General features: G+C 32.4%; 1 protein-coding gene across 6 annotated transcripts in view; it reads left to right on the top strand.

Annotated features, from left to right (window-relative positions):
• Positions 1 to 17,847, top strand: part of LOC150103765 (dynamin-like) — a 519,391-nt gene that overhangs the window by 224,775 nt on the left and 276,769 nt on the right. For all 6 annotated transcript variants that reach the window (XM_090397139.1, XM_090397140.1, XM_090397145.1 and 3 more), the window contains exon 10: positions 16,529 to 16,667. In XM_090397139.1, the coding sequence (XP_090253265.1) occupies positions 16,529 to 16,667 (139 nt within the window). The remainder of the gene's footprint in view (positions 1 to 16,528; positions 16,668 to 17,847) is intronic.

Here is a 17,847-nt window from a genome sequence, read left to right on the forward strand (position 1 = left end):
ATTGTTTGGACCTTGCAATATTTTCATAGTCAAGTTGATATGAAGAAGTGGCCAATCGCAGACAGTCATCCAAATGATCATTTGTAATTTGGTTTCTTTATTGATTTTTTATGATGGTCATATTTGAAAAAGCGGATTCTGACAAGTATGTCGATCTGAAACACGACAGAATTTTTCGCGCAATATCAGTTAATATTGGGTATTTTTCATGTGCATACTTCCAAATGACTTCATTGTTTATTGATTTTAAATGTAAACTATTTTGAATGTTTATTATCTCAAGTTCTACTTCAGCTTGGTTTATATCAAACAGCCCACTAATTTTATTTGAAATTTCTGTGATGTTCAAGTTTTCTTGAAATGGATGATTGATAAAAGATACAATCATTTCAGTTTTATTAAAATCTTTAAATCTTGAATTTATTTCTTCCTCAACTAATTCTATGTCATGAATAAATTCTTTTTAAATCATAGCGAAGCATTTCTTGATTTTGTTCAAAAAATTTTAATAAATATGAGAGATGTCTAAATTCGCGGTCATTTATATTTTTCTTTAATAAAAGTAAGTATTGTTGGAAAGTTTTTATTGAACTTAACATGTCAATTAAATTTTTATCTCTACCTTTTAACTCTTAATTTAAATTGCTTAATTTCGTACAGAAATCTACTAAAAATAAGTGTAACAACCATCTTTTATCACTCAATTGTGGATAAATATCTCCTTTTTCATCAAGAAAATTTTTATATCGTTAATTAATACAAGAAATCTTTCTAAAAATTGACTTCTGCTGAGCCAACGAACATTATTGTACAACAGAAGTTCCCTATCATCATCTGCCTGTAATTTAAATAACTGCCATTGCAAGGCTTTTCCTCTAACAGAATTTACAATTTTAAATGTAATATCCAAAACATCTTTTGTGTTTAATCTTTTACTACACAGTACTTGTTGGTGAATAATACAGTGGTATGTTAAAAAATCTGGATATTTGTCATTGTTTTTACATAATGAAATGAAGCCTGATTTATTACCTATCATTGCAGGAGCGCCATCAGTAGTTTATTTATTTATTTATTTTTTATTTTATTTTTTATTATCCCATGGTATTATTACACCAGATCATAGAGATCAAGTTCATGTATTTTATACAGTACCTTTTCTGGGTTGTTATAGAGTTCACATTTGGAAATATTCATACAGTTTAGCAAATGCATTGGTGATGCTTCCTCGATGTTACAGATTTTGCAGTTGACGAAGACTTTTATGCCATTGCTAAACTTGATTGGTCTTGTGTGGCCAGTCTTGAGGCGAGAGATCATGGTAGTGGCACTGCAATTAAACTTGGAGTTGATTGTAGCTCCAGGATTTTTTGCTGAGTACCAGTGGCGAGTCATATCCTGAAGAATTGTTCTTTTTATGTTTTCTTTTTGGGTGGTTTTAAAAAAGATCGAAATCTGTGGTATCACTTGATGTTGCGGCCATTTTTACTCCCTTTAATCCCACATGGGATGGGATCCATTGGAAGATTATTTCGGAATCCTTATGTAGTTTATGTTTTTTTTTTGCTATGTCTCTAAGTATTTCTTGATGGCTAATGTAGCAGTTCTTAATAGCTTGAAGGAATCTGTGAAAAATATAAACTCCTTTGAGGTTTGTTTGTCCAAATATTGCAGTGCTGTGTTAATGGCTATTAATTCTGCATGGTATGAGTTGCATCCAATACTGTTAGTTGTTTTTAGTTCTATATTATGAGAGCCATAGATGAGTACGCCACTCCCAGAATTGCCATTTGGATTTTTGGAGCCATCTGTGTAGATCTTTATTGAGTCAGGTCCATATTCCATTATTTTTGAAAGGGCTAATGATCTCAAGATTTCAGGGGTTTCTCGGCTTTTTTTCTCATGTTTCCCTATTTCAGAGTTGATAACTATATTTTTCTGTCTTGATTTGGAGGAAATGCAGGGAAGTTGGCTATTTTATTTGGACAATCCAAGGGAATTTTATTTTCTATGAATTCATGCATTGTTCCAGTTTTTAAAAAGTTCACTTGTTCTATGATGTGCAAGGTTGGCTCTTTTTTCTACAAATTTGGTTAGATTTTCTTGCCACCTAATTTTTAAAGGAACAAGGCTGGATTCGAATTCTGCTATTTTTCCAGGAGTTGTATTCCTTAGTCCACATATGATTTTAGCTGCATTTTTCTGAATTTTTACAAACTTGTCTAAACTGGTTTGTGATGTTTGCATCCATCAGTAGTAATAGACACAAGTTTAAAAAGCGGAAGTTTGTGTTGTTGTTTCACAAATTCATCAAATGCCGAAAAAATGTCTTCTCCTCTAGTCCTTCCCAATAATGATATAATTTTCAAAAGTTCTTCTTTACTTGAATAATCTTGAAATACCATGCGAATAAATACCATTAACTGAGCAATATCAGTGAAGTCGTTTGATTCATCAAATTGTAATGAAAACGCAACACACTGGTGAATGTCTTACATTAACCCGGCCTGAAAACTTTTCTACGGCAATTGGAACTCTTCCTTTCGGCAATTTGAAACCTTGTCTGCAGCCTAGAAGTAATCTCTCTCTCTAGCGACGTCTCGAACCGAGAAGCTCCTTTCTGGAAGCGGGAAACTCCTGTCTCAAGCAATGTGGATCAGGGCAGTCTCTCTGACGGCGACTCTGGACTGGGCAGCCTCCTCTCTGACAGCAATTCTGGAACCAGGACTCCTTCTGCTTGCTTCAGTCCCTTTTTATTAGGCCTCCTCTGAGACCGTGCATGAAGTTTGGCAACCCCCAAAGAATCGGTATGAGTCTTTCATCTTAAGTTTCAAGTTTGGCATGCCTTTTGTTCTCCTCCGCTTTCTTTTGATTGTAAGTTGCCGGCCATCGGAAAGTTGTTTGAACTCTTTCTGACTGACTTCAGCGATGTTTACACTTAGAGCCTACAAGCCTTTCTCATACATACAAGTTTCAATAAAATCTTTCTAATGCTGCCATGTACAGCTTCGGCGACAAAAACATTGCCTTTGTTTTTAATACTCTAACATATTCTTATTAAAGCAGTATATATACAGTTAGCTTCAAAAGAGTTATTTACAAAAACATATAATACAAACTATACCGAGACAAACAAAGTTTATTTTTTTACAATATTCACATGGGACTTAACCTAAGTAAAAAATCAATGTAATGTGCTTTGGAATATTTAATATTTAAGCTACAATTGAGTTTTTACACTTTGCTTATAATCGTATTCACTCAGCTTGCTGTTTGATTTCCACTAATCCAAATTAATTCATTTACCCGGACATATAAGAAAATTACTGATTTGACAATTTTAATGAAAAATAAATAAACAATAGCAATACACTTAAAGCGAATTAAAAATAATATGAAATAATGATAAATAAAATATTATGTTTTCAGTTTTAATTAAATTTCTAAGGAAGCAGGAATACACAAGAGATCGACCAAAAATCACTCCACGATCGACGGGTTGAACACCCCTTCCCCATGTCATTGATATACAAATAAAAGAGTAGTGACTCTAGTATCAAACCCTGAGGTACTCCACGAGTCACTATCATTCTCCTAGATTCCACACCACCATATACTACTCCATGGTGTTGTCCATCAGCCACCCCCCATCCATGCTACTAGCCTCATATCCATTCCACTTGCTCCTGTTTTTGTAATAGTGTTCCATGTGGTATTCTGTCAAATGCCTTGGCAGAGTTGAGCAGTATCATGGTGTAGCCATTACCTTTATCCAATTCTGCTGTCACATTTATTATAAAATGTGAATAAGTTACTAAGACAGGACCTACTCTTTTCAAAGCCATGCTGCTCACTATAGCATATTGCCTCCCTTTCCACCAACTGTTGTATTTTACCTTTCACCAACTTTTCCAATACTTTAACAACCACTTCCGATATATTAATTTGCCTGTAGTTTGCTGCCTCTGTCTTGGAGCCACCTTCAGTGGTACTATCTTACCCTACCCTCTTTTCACTCCCTTGGAACCCTGCTAGAGCTGATTGAACAACTACATCAGAGGCAATGCCAATTCTCTTGCACTTACATTGCACATAGGCTGATATGCATTCAGTCCCATTCATATTTTTTAATGTGCTGAACATTCATCTACCTCAATGTTGATATGCACATCAGCAACTGTAAAATCACCACCTGGATAATACACCTTTGCAAAATAATCACTCATCAACTCAACTGTTTCTTTTGGTTCAGTCACCTTCTTACAATGAGTATTGTTTAAAGTCGTTCTACCATAGTCATTTTTCTTCTTACTTGGTACAGTGAAAAAAATTCTTGGGTTTACTTTGTTTTGTTTGGCTAATTCTCTTTCATAATCTGATTTGGCCTTCCTTACCATACTAGCTACCCTTCTTGCTTGCACTTGGTACTGCTCATGAGTATACTGATCACTTTTTTTTCTTTATATTTCCTCACAATGTTTTTTTTTTTTTTTTTTTTCCATGCAGCTCTTCCTCTATATCCCTACTCATCCACTTAATTCTGACTTGGGTTTTTCTTCCTTACTTTGGGTATGCAGTCTGATGATATTGCTACTCTCAAGCAATTTCTGACCACTTGCCATGCACTATTGACATTCTTCCCTTGTAGCTTCTCAAGCCATGGCACTGTTCCAAGATGACTCCTGAGTCTCTCATGATCACCAGCCTTATATTTGAACATAAATCCCTTCTTGACAGAGAACTCCACATTTGGCAAACTTCCCAAATCAAGACTGCATGGTCTACCTTGGTTATGGATACATCTTCTGATGCTAGTATCAGATCCAGCATCCTCAAACCCCTTGTTCCCTCTATAACATGTTGTTTCATGTAATTATCCCTTAGCAACTGTATAAATCCCACTTCCACCTTGCCATGACCCCCTTTTCTTTCTTTCTTCAATTGATGTCCCCATAGTTAAAGTCTCCCATAAGAATTGTTTGGCCTACACCTTTATTTCATCCTCCCTAATATCTCTAGTTTCTCTGGTTTTGCACTACCACACTCTCACTAAACAACATTTTCTCCAAACTTCTAACTTCAAAACCATTTAAATGTAGTCCCTCAGTATATAAGTCCTTTTGTCCATCAAATTCACTCCATACATTCCTCCTGCACAATCTCATCATTGGCAAGCATGGCCTTTCTTCTCAGTTAAATTATTGCAGGAGAGGCTGGAAGTAAATGTCAGATTAAAGAGAGATCTGATCCTCTCTGGTGATTCCTTTATTACTGGTGGTAAAGGAGTGTAAGTTGAAGTTCCTTTTGAGAGAGAAAAGGCAAGAATGTGTTTTGGTGGTTTTGAATGTGACTAAGTTATCCTGGCTCTATTGAAGAATTGTATAGTGATCAGTATTTATGGATGCAGATGATCTTGAGGCTTAGATTATACTAACTACATTATTAGTATAAAGGGAGTGTGCTCTTATCAGCAAAGCTGCAGGTGGGATTGGTGGTAATTGAAAGTAGATCATTTGTATATAGAAGAATTGAGGGTAGGTGATAGAATATATCTTCTGCATTTGTGACAAAGTTGACTGTTGATGATCTCCATTATTTTGGAGAGGATTGAGGTGATGGGAATTGCTCAGTAGTTAGATGGCATCCCTTTTTTTGAATAAGTTGGATATATATGCTTACTTTCTAAGATAAGTGCTGGCTGAGAATAGAAGGTTGTAGTGACAGTGGAGGACAGATGTTAGTTCTGGAGCATAGCATTTGAGTGCAATTGAGAAAATATGTATATATGCATGGTTGACATGTTATGCAAAACCTTCACTATGGAAAAAATATACTGTCCCAAGAATCCCTATTTTTTTTTTTTAATGATATGTCCCAATAAGTCAGTAGGAGTTCCAAAACGCGATTAGGGATATAGTACCATGATTGGAGAAGTTATTTTTTTTTAATTAAATAATAAACATTATATTTTGTCTAGTTAGCAACTACTTACTAGATGACAAAATGCATGGGCAAGCATGTACTGGTGGTTAAATTCATGATATGCATATTGGTTGGCCTACAATGGTACTTAGTTACTATATGGTTCACTTACTGTTTAATTGTTTGCATTAAACAGTAAGTAAACCATTGAAACTCTCTAAAACCACTTTGAACACATTTTAGTTGCATGTATATCCAGTATGATGTGGATATTTTGTGGAGGTCTTAACTTTGTCACCCTAGATGGACATAAATCTCCTGGTGGAAGGCTGATGATAATAATACCTTAAGATTAACTCTGCTTACACAATCCTAATTATTAATAATATCAAGTTCAAGAAAATTCAGAGGGCATCTTTATTTTTAATATCGTTCCACCATTGATGCTGTCTGCCCCCGCCTCACCCATTTTCTTCAGATCTCCAGTCTTTGATTTGCTGTTTTATTTTCGAGATCTAGTTATTTGAATTTTGAAGACGTGTTGTGTACCACTTGTTCCACTGTTTACTCTCTGCTATTATTGAAAATTCTAGCTTAAGTAGTTCAAGTGTGTCATTTGTTTATTAGGTTGCTGTTGAGAATGAATAAATGAATGCTATTGATGTTTTATATTTTCCTGTCTGTTTTCTTGGGTTTTTCTTTTTATTGATGATTTCATATTAAAGTTGTTGCAGCAATTATTTATAGTTGAAGACTTTTAGTAGATTTATTTAACATTCACATGTCTTGTGTACGTTGCATGTCAGGCACTCTTCCACATTGGGCAGACACATTTTTGCAAATTGGCCACTATATATAAAGTAATGTTATCTTATAAGTCATAATAAAAAAAAAAATTCCCGTTTGCTTTTCAAAATATTGTGCATTACAGAAAATTTTTGCCTGGTGATGTATATATATTAATGCATAGTGATATTTCGATTTTATTATCCTACATTCAAACATGATATATCATCCTACATTTATCCTCAAAAACAGCAAAAGAAAAGTCATTAGTTTTCTTTTAGTCAGTAATTTTCTTCCAATTAACTCCAGCTGTTTTAAAGTATCACTATGTACACATGTCAAAAGAAGAATCCATTTCAATATTAGGGTAATCACTGCATTTCGTGGGATAATTATTTATTATTATATGTCGGAAAATTAGCTTTTTTTTTATAAAAATTGTAGTTCTTAAAGTGGTAACTATTTTGCTTGTACAACAGTTGGAAAATTTACATATAAAGTGCGCGATTTCATGTATTGGTGACCAATTCATACATCCTTTATTTCTTTCTCACCTTCAGCATGAATTGACCATTCTTGGCACATTGCCAAGGTCGGCTCTACGAAGTGTGGGTGTACAACTATGAACTACTGCGACCACTTGTATTCTCTACATCAGAAATGTTTTTAATTCATTTAAATGAAATTTTAATTCATTGAAAATAGAGAGAGCCAGAAAGAAATATTTACATGTCTATGTTCTAATTACCAGTCAGTGCATTGAATTTGCAATGATTTTACATCCAGGTAATAAATACAAAAGTTAAATTGGAGGTAGAGTTTCTGTTCTTATCTACTAATAGTACAGTCAAACATTGTATAAAACATACACATACTTCACATGACATATCATAAATTCTCTCTCAAATAAAGTCATTAGCATATCAACAGATTTCGAAATGCAGATTTTTGCATAATAACAGCTTCACGATTTCTTATTCCCACATTTTTTACCCCAGGTAGTTTCCAAAACCATAATGAGAGATTAAAGGATAAGTCTTTCTTTGGAAATAAACTAAAAGCAGTTCTTAATGTAAAAGAATAGAAGGATAATCTCTGAAAATTCTTACAATAAATTTCCTTTATCAATTATTTTGAAATAGGTTGTAAGGACATTGTGTTGTATTTATTGCTACGATACAACTTGTGTTTTACTATTCAGTATGGTGGTGAGAAAATTGTTATTAGTACAGTATCATTCACCATGGCTATTATATTAGAAAACAAAACAAAATTAAATAAATATACATGACAAGCACCCATAACAATTTGTTGCTTGCCTGCTCAATACCCAAACAGGAAGCACAAAAGATTTGTTGGTCCTGTCCCATCGGCAATTTCAACATGATACAACTTGTCCGGCTTCCTGCAGGGGAGGGAGCGGGGGCTAAGCTTGATGTCACCTTTGTTAATGTGGTTTAATATCATAAAACTGTTGATTTGCATCTAAAGTATAAGGCAGTGATTCCCACCCTTTTTTTTTTTTTGAATCATGGCACACTAATCAAATTAAAACATTTGTGCAGCACACTGAAGAGTCATTATATGTACCAATTTTTGCAAACTCTTGACTTTACATGTTTTGTGTGGGGAATCAAATGAATTTTGAAAAACCAGAATGTTATTCTTCATAATAAAAGTATTTTTTTAATAGCAAATTTTTACTAATGCTCATTGTCTGAGTTTTCTTTTAGAATTGAGTGGGAAAGTAAAGGAAAGAAATAATTTAAATTGTATAATTTATTATTGCATTGTCATTAAAAATAATCACAAAGTAAAATAAGAATTCATTTATTCAGTGATAAGATTTGTACTTGTTTCAGTGAATGCAAGTTTTTTAAAATCTGGGTTGATGCTTGAAAAAGCTACCCATAATTCCTGATTGAGACTTTTTTAAATATCATCTCTTCAAATTCTCGATCATGACCATCTAAGAAAGACTGCTCAGAGGTAGGTTACAGTAAGAAGCATCTTAACTGCTTTTGCCAGTAGATCTCCAAGAAATATTTCCATGATAAATGTTTATCAGAACTATCATCAATAATTTCTTCTCTTTGTATTTGCAATGTATGTAGCCACCATCCAACATCCCTTCATGGTCCAGCTCCATACTCATAAAAACAAGTTTCTCTTCCTTCGTCATTCTTACTGCTGATGCTGCTGTTCATTGAAACAGCCTTCCCTCCCAAGGAATGCAATACACATGCCTTCAAATTTAATGTGAACAAGTTCCTCCTTTCCCAGATCTCTTCCCATATATTTATGGTACTAAGTTACTATAGGTTGACCAACCAACTGCTTATATATGGGCCTAATATATGTATATAATTATTAGTGGCATCACATATCCATTTCAGTTGGGTGTGCTGTCATGGCTTATGCAACCTGCACTACAAAATTCATATCAGTTTGACCGTATGATTGCATTTTTATCAACGTATGAAAGTTTTAAGAGTGTATATACAGCACATCACTGCTCATCTTAATTGGTCTAATTCAATTAATTTTCAGATAACTTTGAATACTTGATCAATTAATTGTAACCAAATCTGTGCAGAGTGTGGGACAATGTGTTTGTTTTAAGATACTGTATCTATTAGAAAACAATAAGGAAGGAAAATGCTATATTTGGGTTGGTATATTTGAATTACTCAAAGGTGTAAAATTTGGAAGAGGAGGATGAAGGTTACCTCCTTCGATTACAATACTGTTTCCAATTGTAAACATGGACATAAAAAATTATAAATTTATCGAAAATTATATATAAAAATTGCCTACCACGTCAGTTGATTATTTTTAGTTGATTGGTTATTGTGTCAGTCAACTGACACAATAACCAATCGCAACCTCTAGGTGCTATTGTCTCAGAGCTCACCCTGCCTCACCTTCTGAGAGGAAAACTACTAGAACGCTAAGAATTTGATCCACTGCACCATCTGTACTTCTTTTCAAAGGGCTCAAAGGTGTATGTATTTTGAACACATACCCAGACTATTAACGAGAATGTGATGCAATGTTTACGTGTTGAAAAGATGTCCTCAGATGCCCTCTTCATGAAGCATTAGTGTATTGTGTTTAATTTTATGAATCACACAAAGTCTGGAAACAATTAGGGAAATTTTTAATGGGAATAAATGCAAAAATATAATATCGGTGATATTGCTATTCCATGGATGAGCACTTCACACCTAGCACACCCTGAATATTCACCCCTGATATATATATATATATATATTTTTTTTTTAAATTGGGAGTGCTTCTTTTTGCAGTCTATCAGAATTCAGATAACTGAACTCAATCATTATTTAAATCTAGGAGCTCTTCCTTTTCTTTCATTAAAAGATCAAAGTCTGAAATATTTTCTGATAGTGATTCAAATGAATTTTGAATTCAGTCATGTGTCAATTTGGTCAAAATAAAAATGAAGCTTCTCCACAAGCATACTCATATGTCACCCTGCAATAGTTCTTTGCTGGGATTAGAATTAAAACACTGACTAAGCATTGAAAGTGAACAATTATTAACTTCATTTTTCCAAAGTTGGATTTTAGATTTTAATCCATTAACTATAATGCAAATAAATAATTATCGTTTGGTCCTTGCATTTTTTGATTAAATTTGTTCAGATGCTCAAATATATCTGCTAGTTATGCAGATATATTTTTGAAGTCAGTAGTCAATAATGAGAGTAATTCATTTAAAAAAAAAACAAAGTTTTAGTTCAGAAGTTTGATTTTATGATAAGCCTTCTTTATTTATATATATTGTAGCCACTACAAAACTTTCACACTCATCTAACTCTATCTACCTTTATACATTTCATGTTTATGTTTTATTCTACCTCTAGTATTGAGATGTACTCATAATTACGTTCTTTCTGAGTGTATGCTGCTACTGCTTTATTGCTGTTTCATGGAATAGTTTTTTGAAGTCTTATATCCTTATGTTCAGTTATGCTTTGCATTCCATAAATATGTTTAAATGTCAGAAACTTCGTACATTTTCTGATATTTGGTGTTATGATATTACCTGTTCTTTGTTATGCATAATGATTACTTCTCTGGTGATATAGGTTCTCTTTCTCATCTCAGCTCTGTTTTGGTCTTAGGAGTTCTAGATTCCTTTAGAATGAAGCATGTAGTAAGTATATGCTTCTTTTATCTTTCTACTGTGGATTCAATGTCTGGCAAATTGCTTTATGGGTTATAATTTTTATTTCTTCTTTAACATTGGGAAGTCAAAATTAATGAGGGATTTTATACTGCTATTTTGTATATTTTTTAACAGTTTACTTTGAAAGATATCAATAAAATAGAAGTTTAAATTGCACGAGGAAGCTTGCTATGTCGTTTGGAAAAAAAGAACTCATTACTTTATACAGGTATGTTTATTTTATTCCTTTAATGTATGTTTTCTTTTTAATAGTTTCCATTGCTTTATAGAGTATTTTCCTTTATACTGAATAATAATGAGGCTTGCTAAATTGTTGCAATATAGAAATAAAGAGAAGTACAGAAAGTCAAAAGTAAAGTCGTACAGAGCCATAGATATACTGTATTTTATTTTCACATGGTGATCTTTCAGAATTGTATTTAATGAGAAGCTAACAATTTGCATTCAGCTTTACAACACATTTTATTTTAAGCAAACCATTTATTTCTCTATACCTTTTTGTACCTTTCAGTATTCCCTCACTTGCATTCTTTGCCTACACAAAAATAATTTCAACTGCACTGTTCTCTCCTCACCATTCTTACTCTACCCTGCTCTCTACAATATGTAAATAGCTTTATCAATAATGTATTTGGATTGTGTTGAAAAGACCACATTCAGGATTAATAGTTGGATTAATAAGTCACTTTTTTGTCTGCCATTGAAAATACTGTTTTTAATAATTAACATATATTTTTCATAATCAGAATACTGTTTTCATAAGAAATGTGGTGGAAGTAAAATAGGTTTCCCCAGCATAGTAGGGATAGTATAGCATGCCATTTAATTATTTGAATTTATCATCCCATCAAAGTTTTTATGTATCCTCAAGGAGTGTTCAGGATACTATAATAGTGCTTCATGATAAATTTACATTATTACTAACTTCCTATTGAAGTTATTCTCCAAATCACTGTTATGTGTCTTAACTCTAATATCGTAAGATATCTTTCAGTCTTCTAAAGCACTGCTAACTACATCACTTCACCTACAGTTTCCCACAGGTCTTTGTTCTGACATTCCGACATCAAAATAATTTGTTAACCTTTCTTTTCCTATTCTGTTAAAGTGACTACATTACGTTAGATTAACTCTGATTCTATGTTCTTGAATGCTAACAGTGTCAAATTCGTTTCTGTCTTCACTTTTCATATATCTCAGGAATTTATACCATGTTTTCATGCCCTAACTTTTTCTCAAAACCCTATTTGTGATCTATAATCATTCATCAACATTCATTAATTTGAATTAACAACAAATTAACAACAAACATTCATTGTTTGCACACTCTCTCTCTTATTCCATGTAAATATATTCATTTGACTCCAGACTATACCATCTTTGCTTATTCTACATTAAGGGATAATGGTGGTGCTTTATTCATAACAGTATTATTTAAGGAAATTAACAACATATACTATATATGTGCATGTAGGCACTACATAGGTTAAGTATGATTGAAGTAGAAACAACAGAGGTAAGTCTACAGTCCTGAGTGCTACCTAGTAGGTAGTACTCAGAACTTTAGACTTGGCTGTTAGGCTGAAGCTCTCAGAATCATTGCTTCCCAGATTTGAGGCAGTTCTATACAACCATATTTATTGAAGTTGGGATAGTTCCTTAAGCTGATTCCAAGAACATGGTTTGCATCCTTTCATGTGTAGTATTCATGTATATATATATAATTTTTTAAATTCCTTTATATAAGTTTGTTGAATCTTGGAAAGCATGTTATTATATGCCGAAAACTCCATGGAGTCCAAAGATTCACACATAATTTGTCATAGCTCTTCTTGAACTCATTCACTGAGAAAGTACCGCTTCAGGTCTTGAACAAGGGCTTTTTATTTAAAAGGTGAGTTACCCAGTCTGATGAAATAGCAGACTTTTCCATCCTTTATAAACATATAAGGCAAACTGGCCAGAAGAACATGACTCATAATTCAAAACAATAGTTTGTTATGAAACAGCCAGAAAAAGATAAATACTATGAAAATAGCTAGGAGATGAAAACGAAAATAGCTATATTCTCATTACTGCCCTTGCAGAACATTTTAATTTTAACTATTTATATACAATTTTCAATATGAAATGGCAAATTAATTATTGAAATAAGTAATAGAATAAGTAAGAATGGTAAGCCAGTAATATAAATTGATATCAAAAAGAAGTGAAATCTTCCTCAAGATCAACAATCTATACAAAACACAGTGTTCAATTTTAGTATGCAGGTAACCCTCGTATAACGCGGATGTTAGGTTCCACAGAAATGCCGTGTTATATAAATCACATTATGTGAGACTCAGATTACACAGAAAAGGTAGGGTTATGTTCTGAAATCATTTTTATATATATATATGAACAACAAATGGCATATCAAACAAAATACATAATATAAACTTATAAAAATACAAATTGTTCTTTAAACTTCATTTCGCATAATGTTTTAGGCAAAATTAAATTAAAATAAAAAGTGCATATTTTAATCGTCATCACTGTCTTCAAAACGAACATTTTGTAGATGTTCTTTAGTTACGAGTGGCAGACGTCGTCATCACTTGAAATCTCTTGGACATCATTTGTATAATTCTCATTGCATACTTCGGCTAGTTTAGTTATCAAGAAGTCAGTAATAAGACCTTGCTTACCACTATGCTGCAATTTTTTATTAAGTTCATAATATGGAGCTAAACAAAATCCAATTGTCTCATGAATTTTCTGGAGCGCTCCATTGAGGGATCATTATCTGTAAAATAACTTGCTAACTTTCTTCTCAAGTCCAATCTGTCTGCTAATTTCTTTAAACTGAATTCTTTAACGGATTCATCACATTCAGAATCTTCGGCAGAACTTTCCCCGCCTTTTGGTTCGACATCATCTATTAATTGTACCAGTTTCTCCTCATTTAAATCTATTTCTCCATTAATTAATTCACTAATTTCGTTTTCAACCATATCGCAAAAGTCCGCTAAGTGGCCATTACTATAAAAATAAAATTTATACATTAAAAAAACATCACATATTGTATGTAACTCACCAGAAAATAAAGTGCTCAGCTTGAGATTAACATACTTATGATTTTTAATGCACTTTCCTGGCAGAAAACGAAGACAATTTTCACCAATAAACACTTTATGCGGTAAACAATTGACATACATGTGTACTAAAGGGTATTTCCCCTAATATAAATTCGCTACTTATAACTATATGCACGATACGAGCAGACGTAATTTAACGAAAATAAAATTTGATTTTTAATTCGCGGGGTGAAAAACATGAAAAGATAAAGGGTTACTGCAATTTGCAGACCGCGTTGAACAAGGGTTACTATCATTTGTAGGCCGCGTTATATTGAAACCACATTGTATAAGTACCGCATTGTACGAGGGTTACCTATATTTATGTGAGAGTTGGTAATAAAACAGTTGATCAGTGATATATGAGAGTTCCAATGAAAATTAAGGGAGTGAAAAAATAGCATCAATGGCACAACCGTATTAAAAATTAACCATCAGAAAATAACTTTTCATTATTAATATTCAAGAATATCTTAGATGTCATAGTCACTTTAATAGAATGAGAGATGAAAGAATACCTAAAGAAATGTTTAAACAAAAATGACATGAAAAGACCCAGAGGGAGAGTTCAGTATAAGTGGATATTGATATAGTTAGGAATGCTTTAGAAAATCGAATGAAATGTAAGATCTGATAGTATCAGATGTGACACATAATGGATACATTGATAATGAAATTGTTGATTAGCAACTAATCACGAAATATTGTGTTAAACTATTATAATATCTGGTCTTCTTGAGTGTATACACCAGAAAATTATTATGATAACTGCAAAAATGATCTTTACCCCTATTACCTTTGAACAGTTGAGACCTGCATCCTTTTTATTTATGTATATCTGATGAATCCACATATGAAAGGTCACAATATCTATAGCACATTAGTGTTGTGTGTAGGCAGGAGGAAAAGAAAGGAGAAATCTATTCAGATTTTGTTTGAACAGCTGAAAATGTATTCTTTGGGGGGAAGGCTGTTCCAAAGAACAGAAGTAGATGGAATGAAATAGGAGACAGTGATGTTAGTTAGGTTTGTTGTTTTGAAGTCATATGTATTCTTGTATAGTATATTCTAGATCTGCATTGTTACAATGTATGATGAGAAATATTCATATGCCATTCCTGTGCATTGTCCTCTCTCTCTCTCTCTGTGACATTTGGTGACAAAATATCCTTGCACCATTAGTATTCTTAATAAGGTATGTTTATAGTGACATTTATTATAAAGCCTGTTTTTTATGTGATTGTACCTCACATTGCTCAAGTTCTCCTCCTCAAAGCTCCAGGGATTATCTAGTTTAAGATTTAAAATATGTTTATTATTTTGTTGTATGTGACATATACTTTTGATTGTCCACTGCATTTCTCTGGTCTTCAGGAAGTGTCAGTAATTCTAATAAGATTTTTTTTTTAAAAAAAAAGAAAGCATTATACACCATTGGAAATAACTTTTATTGTGTGAAAATGAAAATGATTGTTTTATAATGAAACTAGCAAAATTATCTGCCATTACTTGAACTCTTAATTAGAAATTAATAAAGCAGTTTTCAAAGCCAGTGGTTTGATACTAGTCTTTCTTGCTTAATCCAAGCTTCAAACCTTCTGTAATTCTGTAATCTTTTCGTAGTCAGATAGGAGGCTGTACAAATTTAGGATTGGTAGAACTAATAGTGGCACTTTTTATAACAAAGAATCCAATAGTTAGATTCATCTTTATACTTTGATAATTGGATATTTATGCACAGTTTGCTTGTTTACTTGATAACTGTCAGAAATGTTTTTTCAAATGAGTTACAGTAATTAATTTCTGAATTCCTATCAAAATCAAATACTTAAAAAAAAATCTGCCTGCAATATTTAGTGTCATCTTGTTGTTTCATGTAAATAAAATCTTTATTTATATATTTATACATGGGTAGAGCCCATTTGATTAATTTCTTGAATACAAAACACAGCAGGTGTGTGTGTTAAAAAAACAACATAAATAATTGTAGTTGCCATGGTTGTTACTAATTCTGCCGATGCAAGATTACTTTTTATAACAATTTGCTATTAATGGTTCATTTAGCTGTTAGTGTTGTCTCAAAAATCACTTTCTTCTCCTTTTTGTTAACTTTTTTTTTCCTGATTGTTCTATATGCTAACATATATGATTATTTAACTCTATTTGTAATGCATTACAGACTGTTTTAATTCACTCTTGCTTATTGTTACATCTCGTAAGCAAATGAAATTTTGATAACAATGATATAATTACTGGGATGAAAAGAGTCATCTTGTTAACTGTAAATGTAAACTTATAACATTAAAAGGCATCTTCTAGTCTTTTTTTGGTCAAATGAGAAGGCCATGCAAATTTGGTAATCATAGGTTCAGTAATGTAAATTTTGTGTAGCAGTAAGTGAACATTCATTTATGCATTATGATGCTTAGCATGAAATAACTGTTTCATATGATTTTATTTATTTATTTATTTTATTATTTTTTTTTTTTCAGAGTTGGTCTTTTTACTCCAGATATGGCATTTGAAGCCATAGTTAAAAAGCAAATTTCAAAATTAAAAGAACCAGCACTTAAATGTGTAGATCTGGTTGTTCAAGAATTGGCCAATGTAGTACGGAAATGTGCAGAGAAGGTAAAATATTTTTTATTTATATTATAAATAGTTGGAATGTAATTTTTAAAATGTACACTGTACATTTTAAAAATTAAAGGCTTATTATTTCACAAACATCTCCATTGAAGTCTGAAGATTCATTGTGGGATGCCCACAATATCCACAGAGTACCTATCATACTTCTTGAACACGTTCACCGACAAAACACTCGCAACAGTCTCTGGTCAGCTGTTCTACTCATTCACTACTCTTCCAGTGAAAAATCTAGTCCTGATGTTCATACTAACTATGTTTACTCAATTTCTGGGGAATGACCTATTTTGTTTTTTCCCATCAAGCCAAGTGCTGAAAAATTTCCTCTGCATTAATCCTGTAAAATCCTTTTAGTAACTTGTATCTTTCTATTGCATCACATTTTTCCTTCTTGTCAATCCAAAGCCTCGCCACCTTGGTCACATTGGTTTGAATGCAGTATTATATCTAGCTTGGTATTTTGACTGATTTCTCTCTCATATATATTTGTCTTTTCACCACCACCAGTCTTGGTTATTCAGTGATCTCCTGCAAACCATACTCCTTGCTGATCTCTCACAGATTTTTTGCATGCTTATCAGAGTACCAGATGATAACTACTATCCTAACTACTATCGGTTTTACCTCTTCCTCGCTACTAGCATTCTAAGGATATTGTGCATATTATTTGTCTTCTAGACTAGTGGTGGCAAACCTTTTTTATGTGCGCATGCCAAAAATTTAAAAATCGAGTTGCTGACATGCCAGCGCATGCCAAAAATTTACCAATCGAGTTGCCTGGCAGTTTTTAATAGGAAAAAATTAATAGAAAATTAATCTAAGTTTATTTATTTATTTTATTAATTTATAATATATACATTTATTTATAATATTTTATAAATAATTATTTATAATTTTATAAAAGATTATTTATAATTTTATAAATATTTTATTTTATTTATAATATTTATTTATATATAAATTTATAATATTATTCAGTGAAATTGATTATTGTATTGTTAAATTGATTTTAATGATGTTAGTTTGGGAAAAAAATGGTAGTGAGAAAAATATTTATGCATTGTAACTCACCATTAAAGTTAGCTGAGCAGGGGAAGCAGCAGAAGGATGTCATCTTGTCGGCGAAACACTTACCATATTTCTTCGAATATAACTCGCACCCCTG

Source organism: Typopeltis vanoorti, chromosome 8 (genome assembly GCF_054136105.1).
Source record: "Typopeltis vanoorti isolate ZY-2024b chromosome 8, IOZ_Tvanoo_1.0, whole genome shotgun sequence".
Classification (NCBI taxonomy): domain Eukaryota; kingdom Metazoa; phylum Arthropoda; class Arachnida; order Uropygi; family Thelyphonidae; genus Typopeltis; species Typopeltis vanoorti.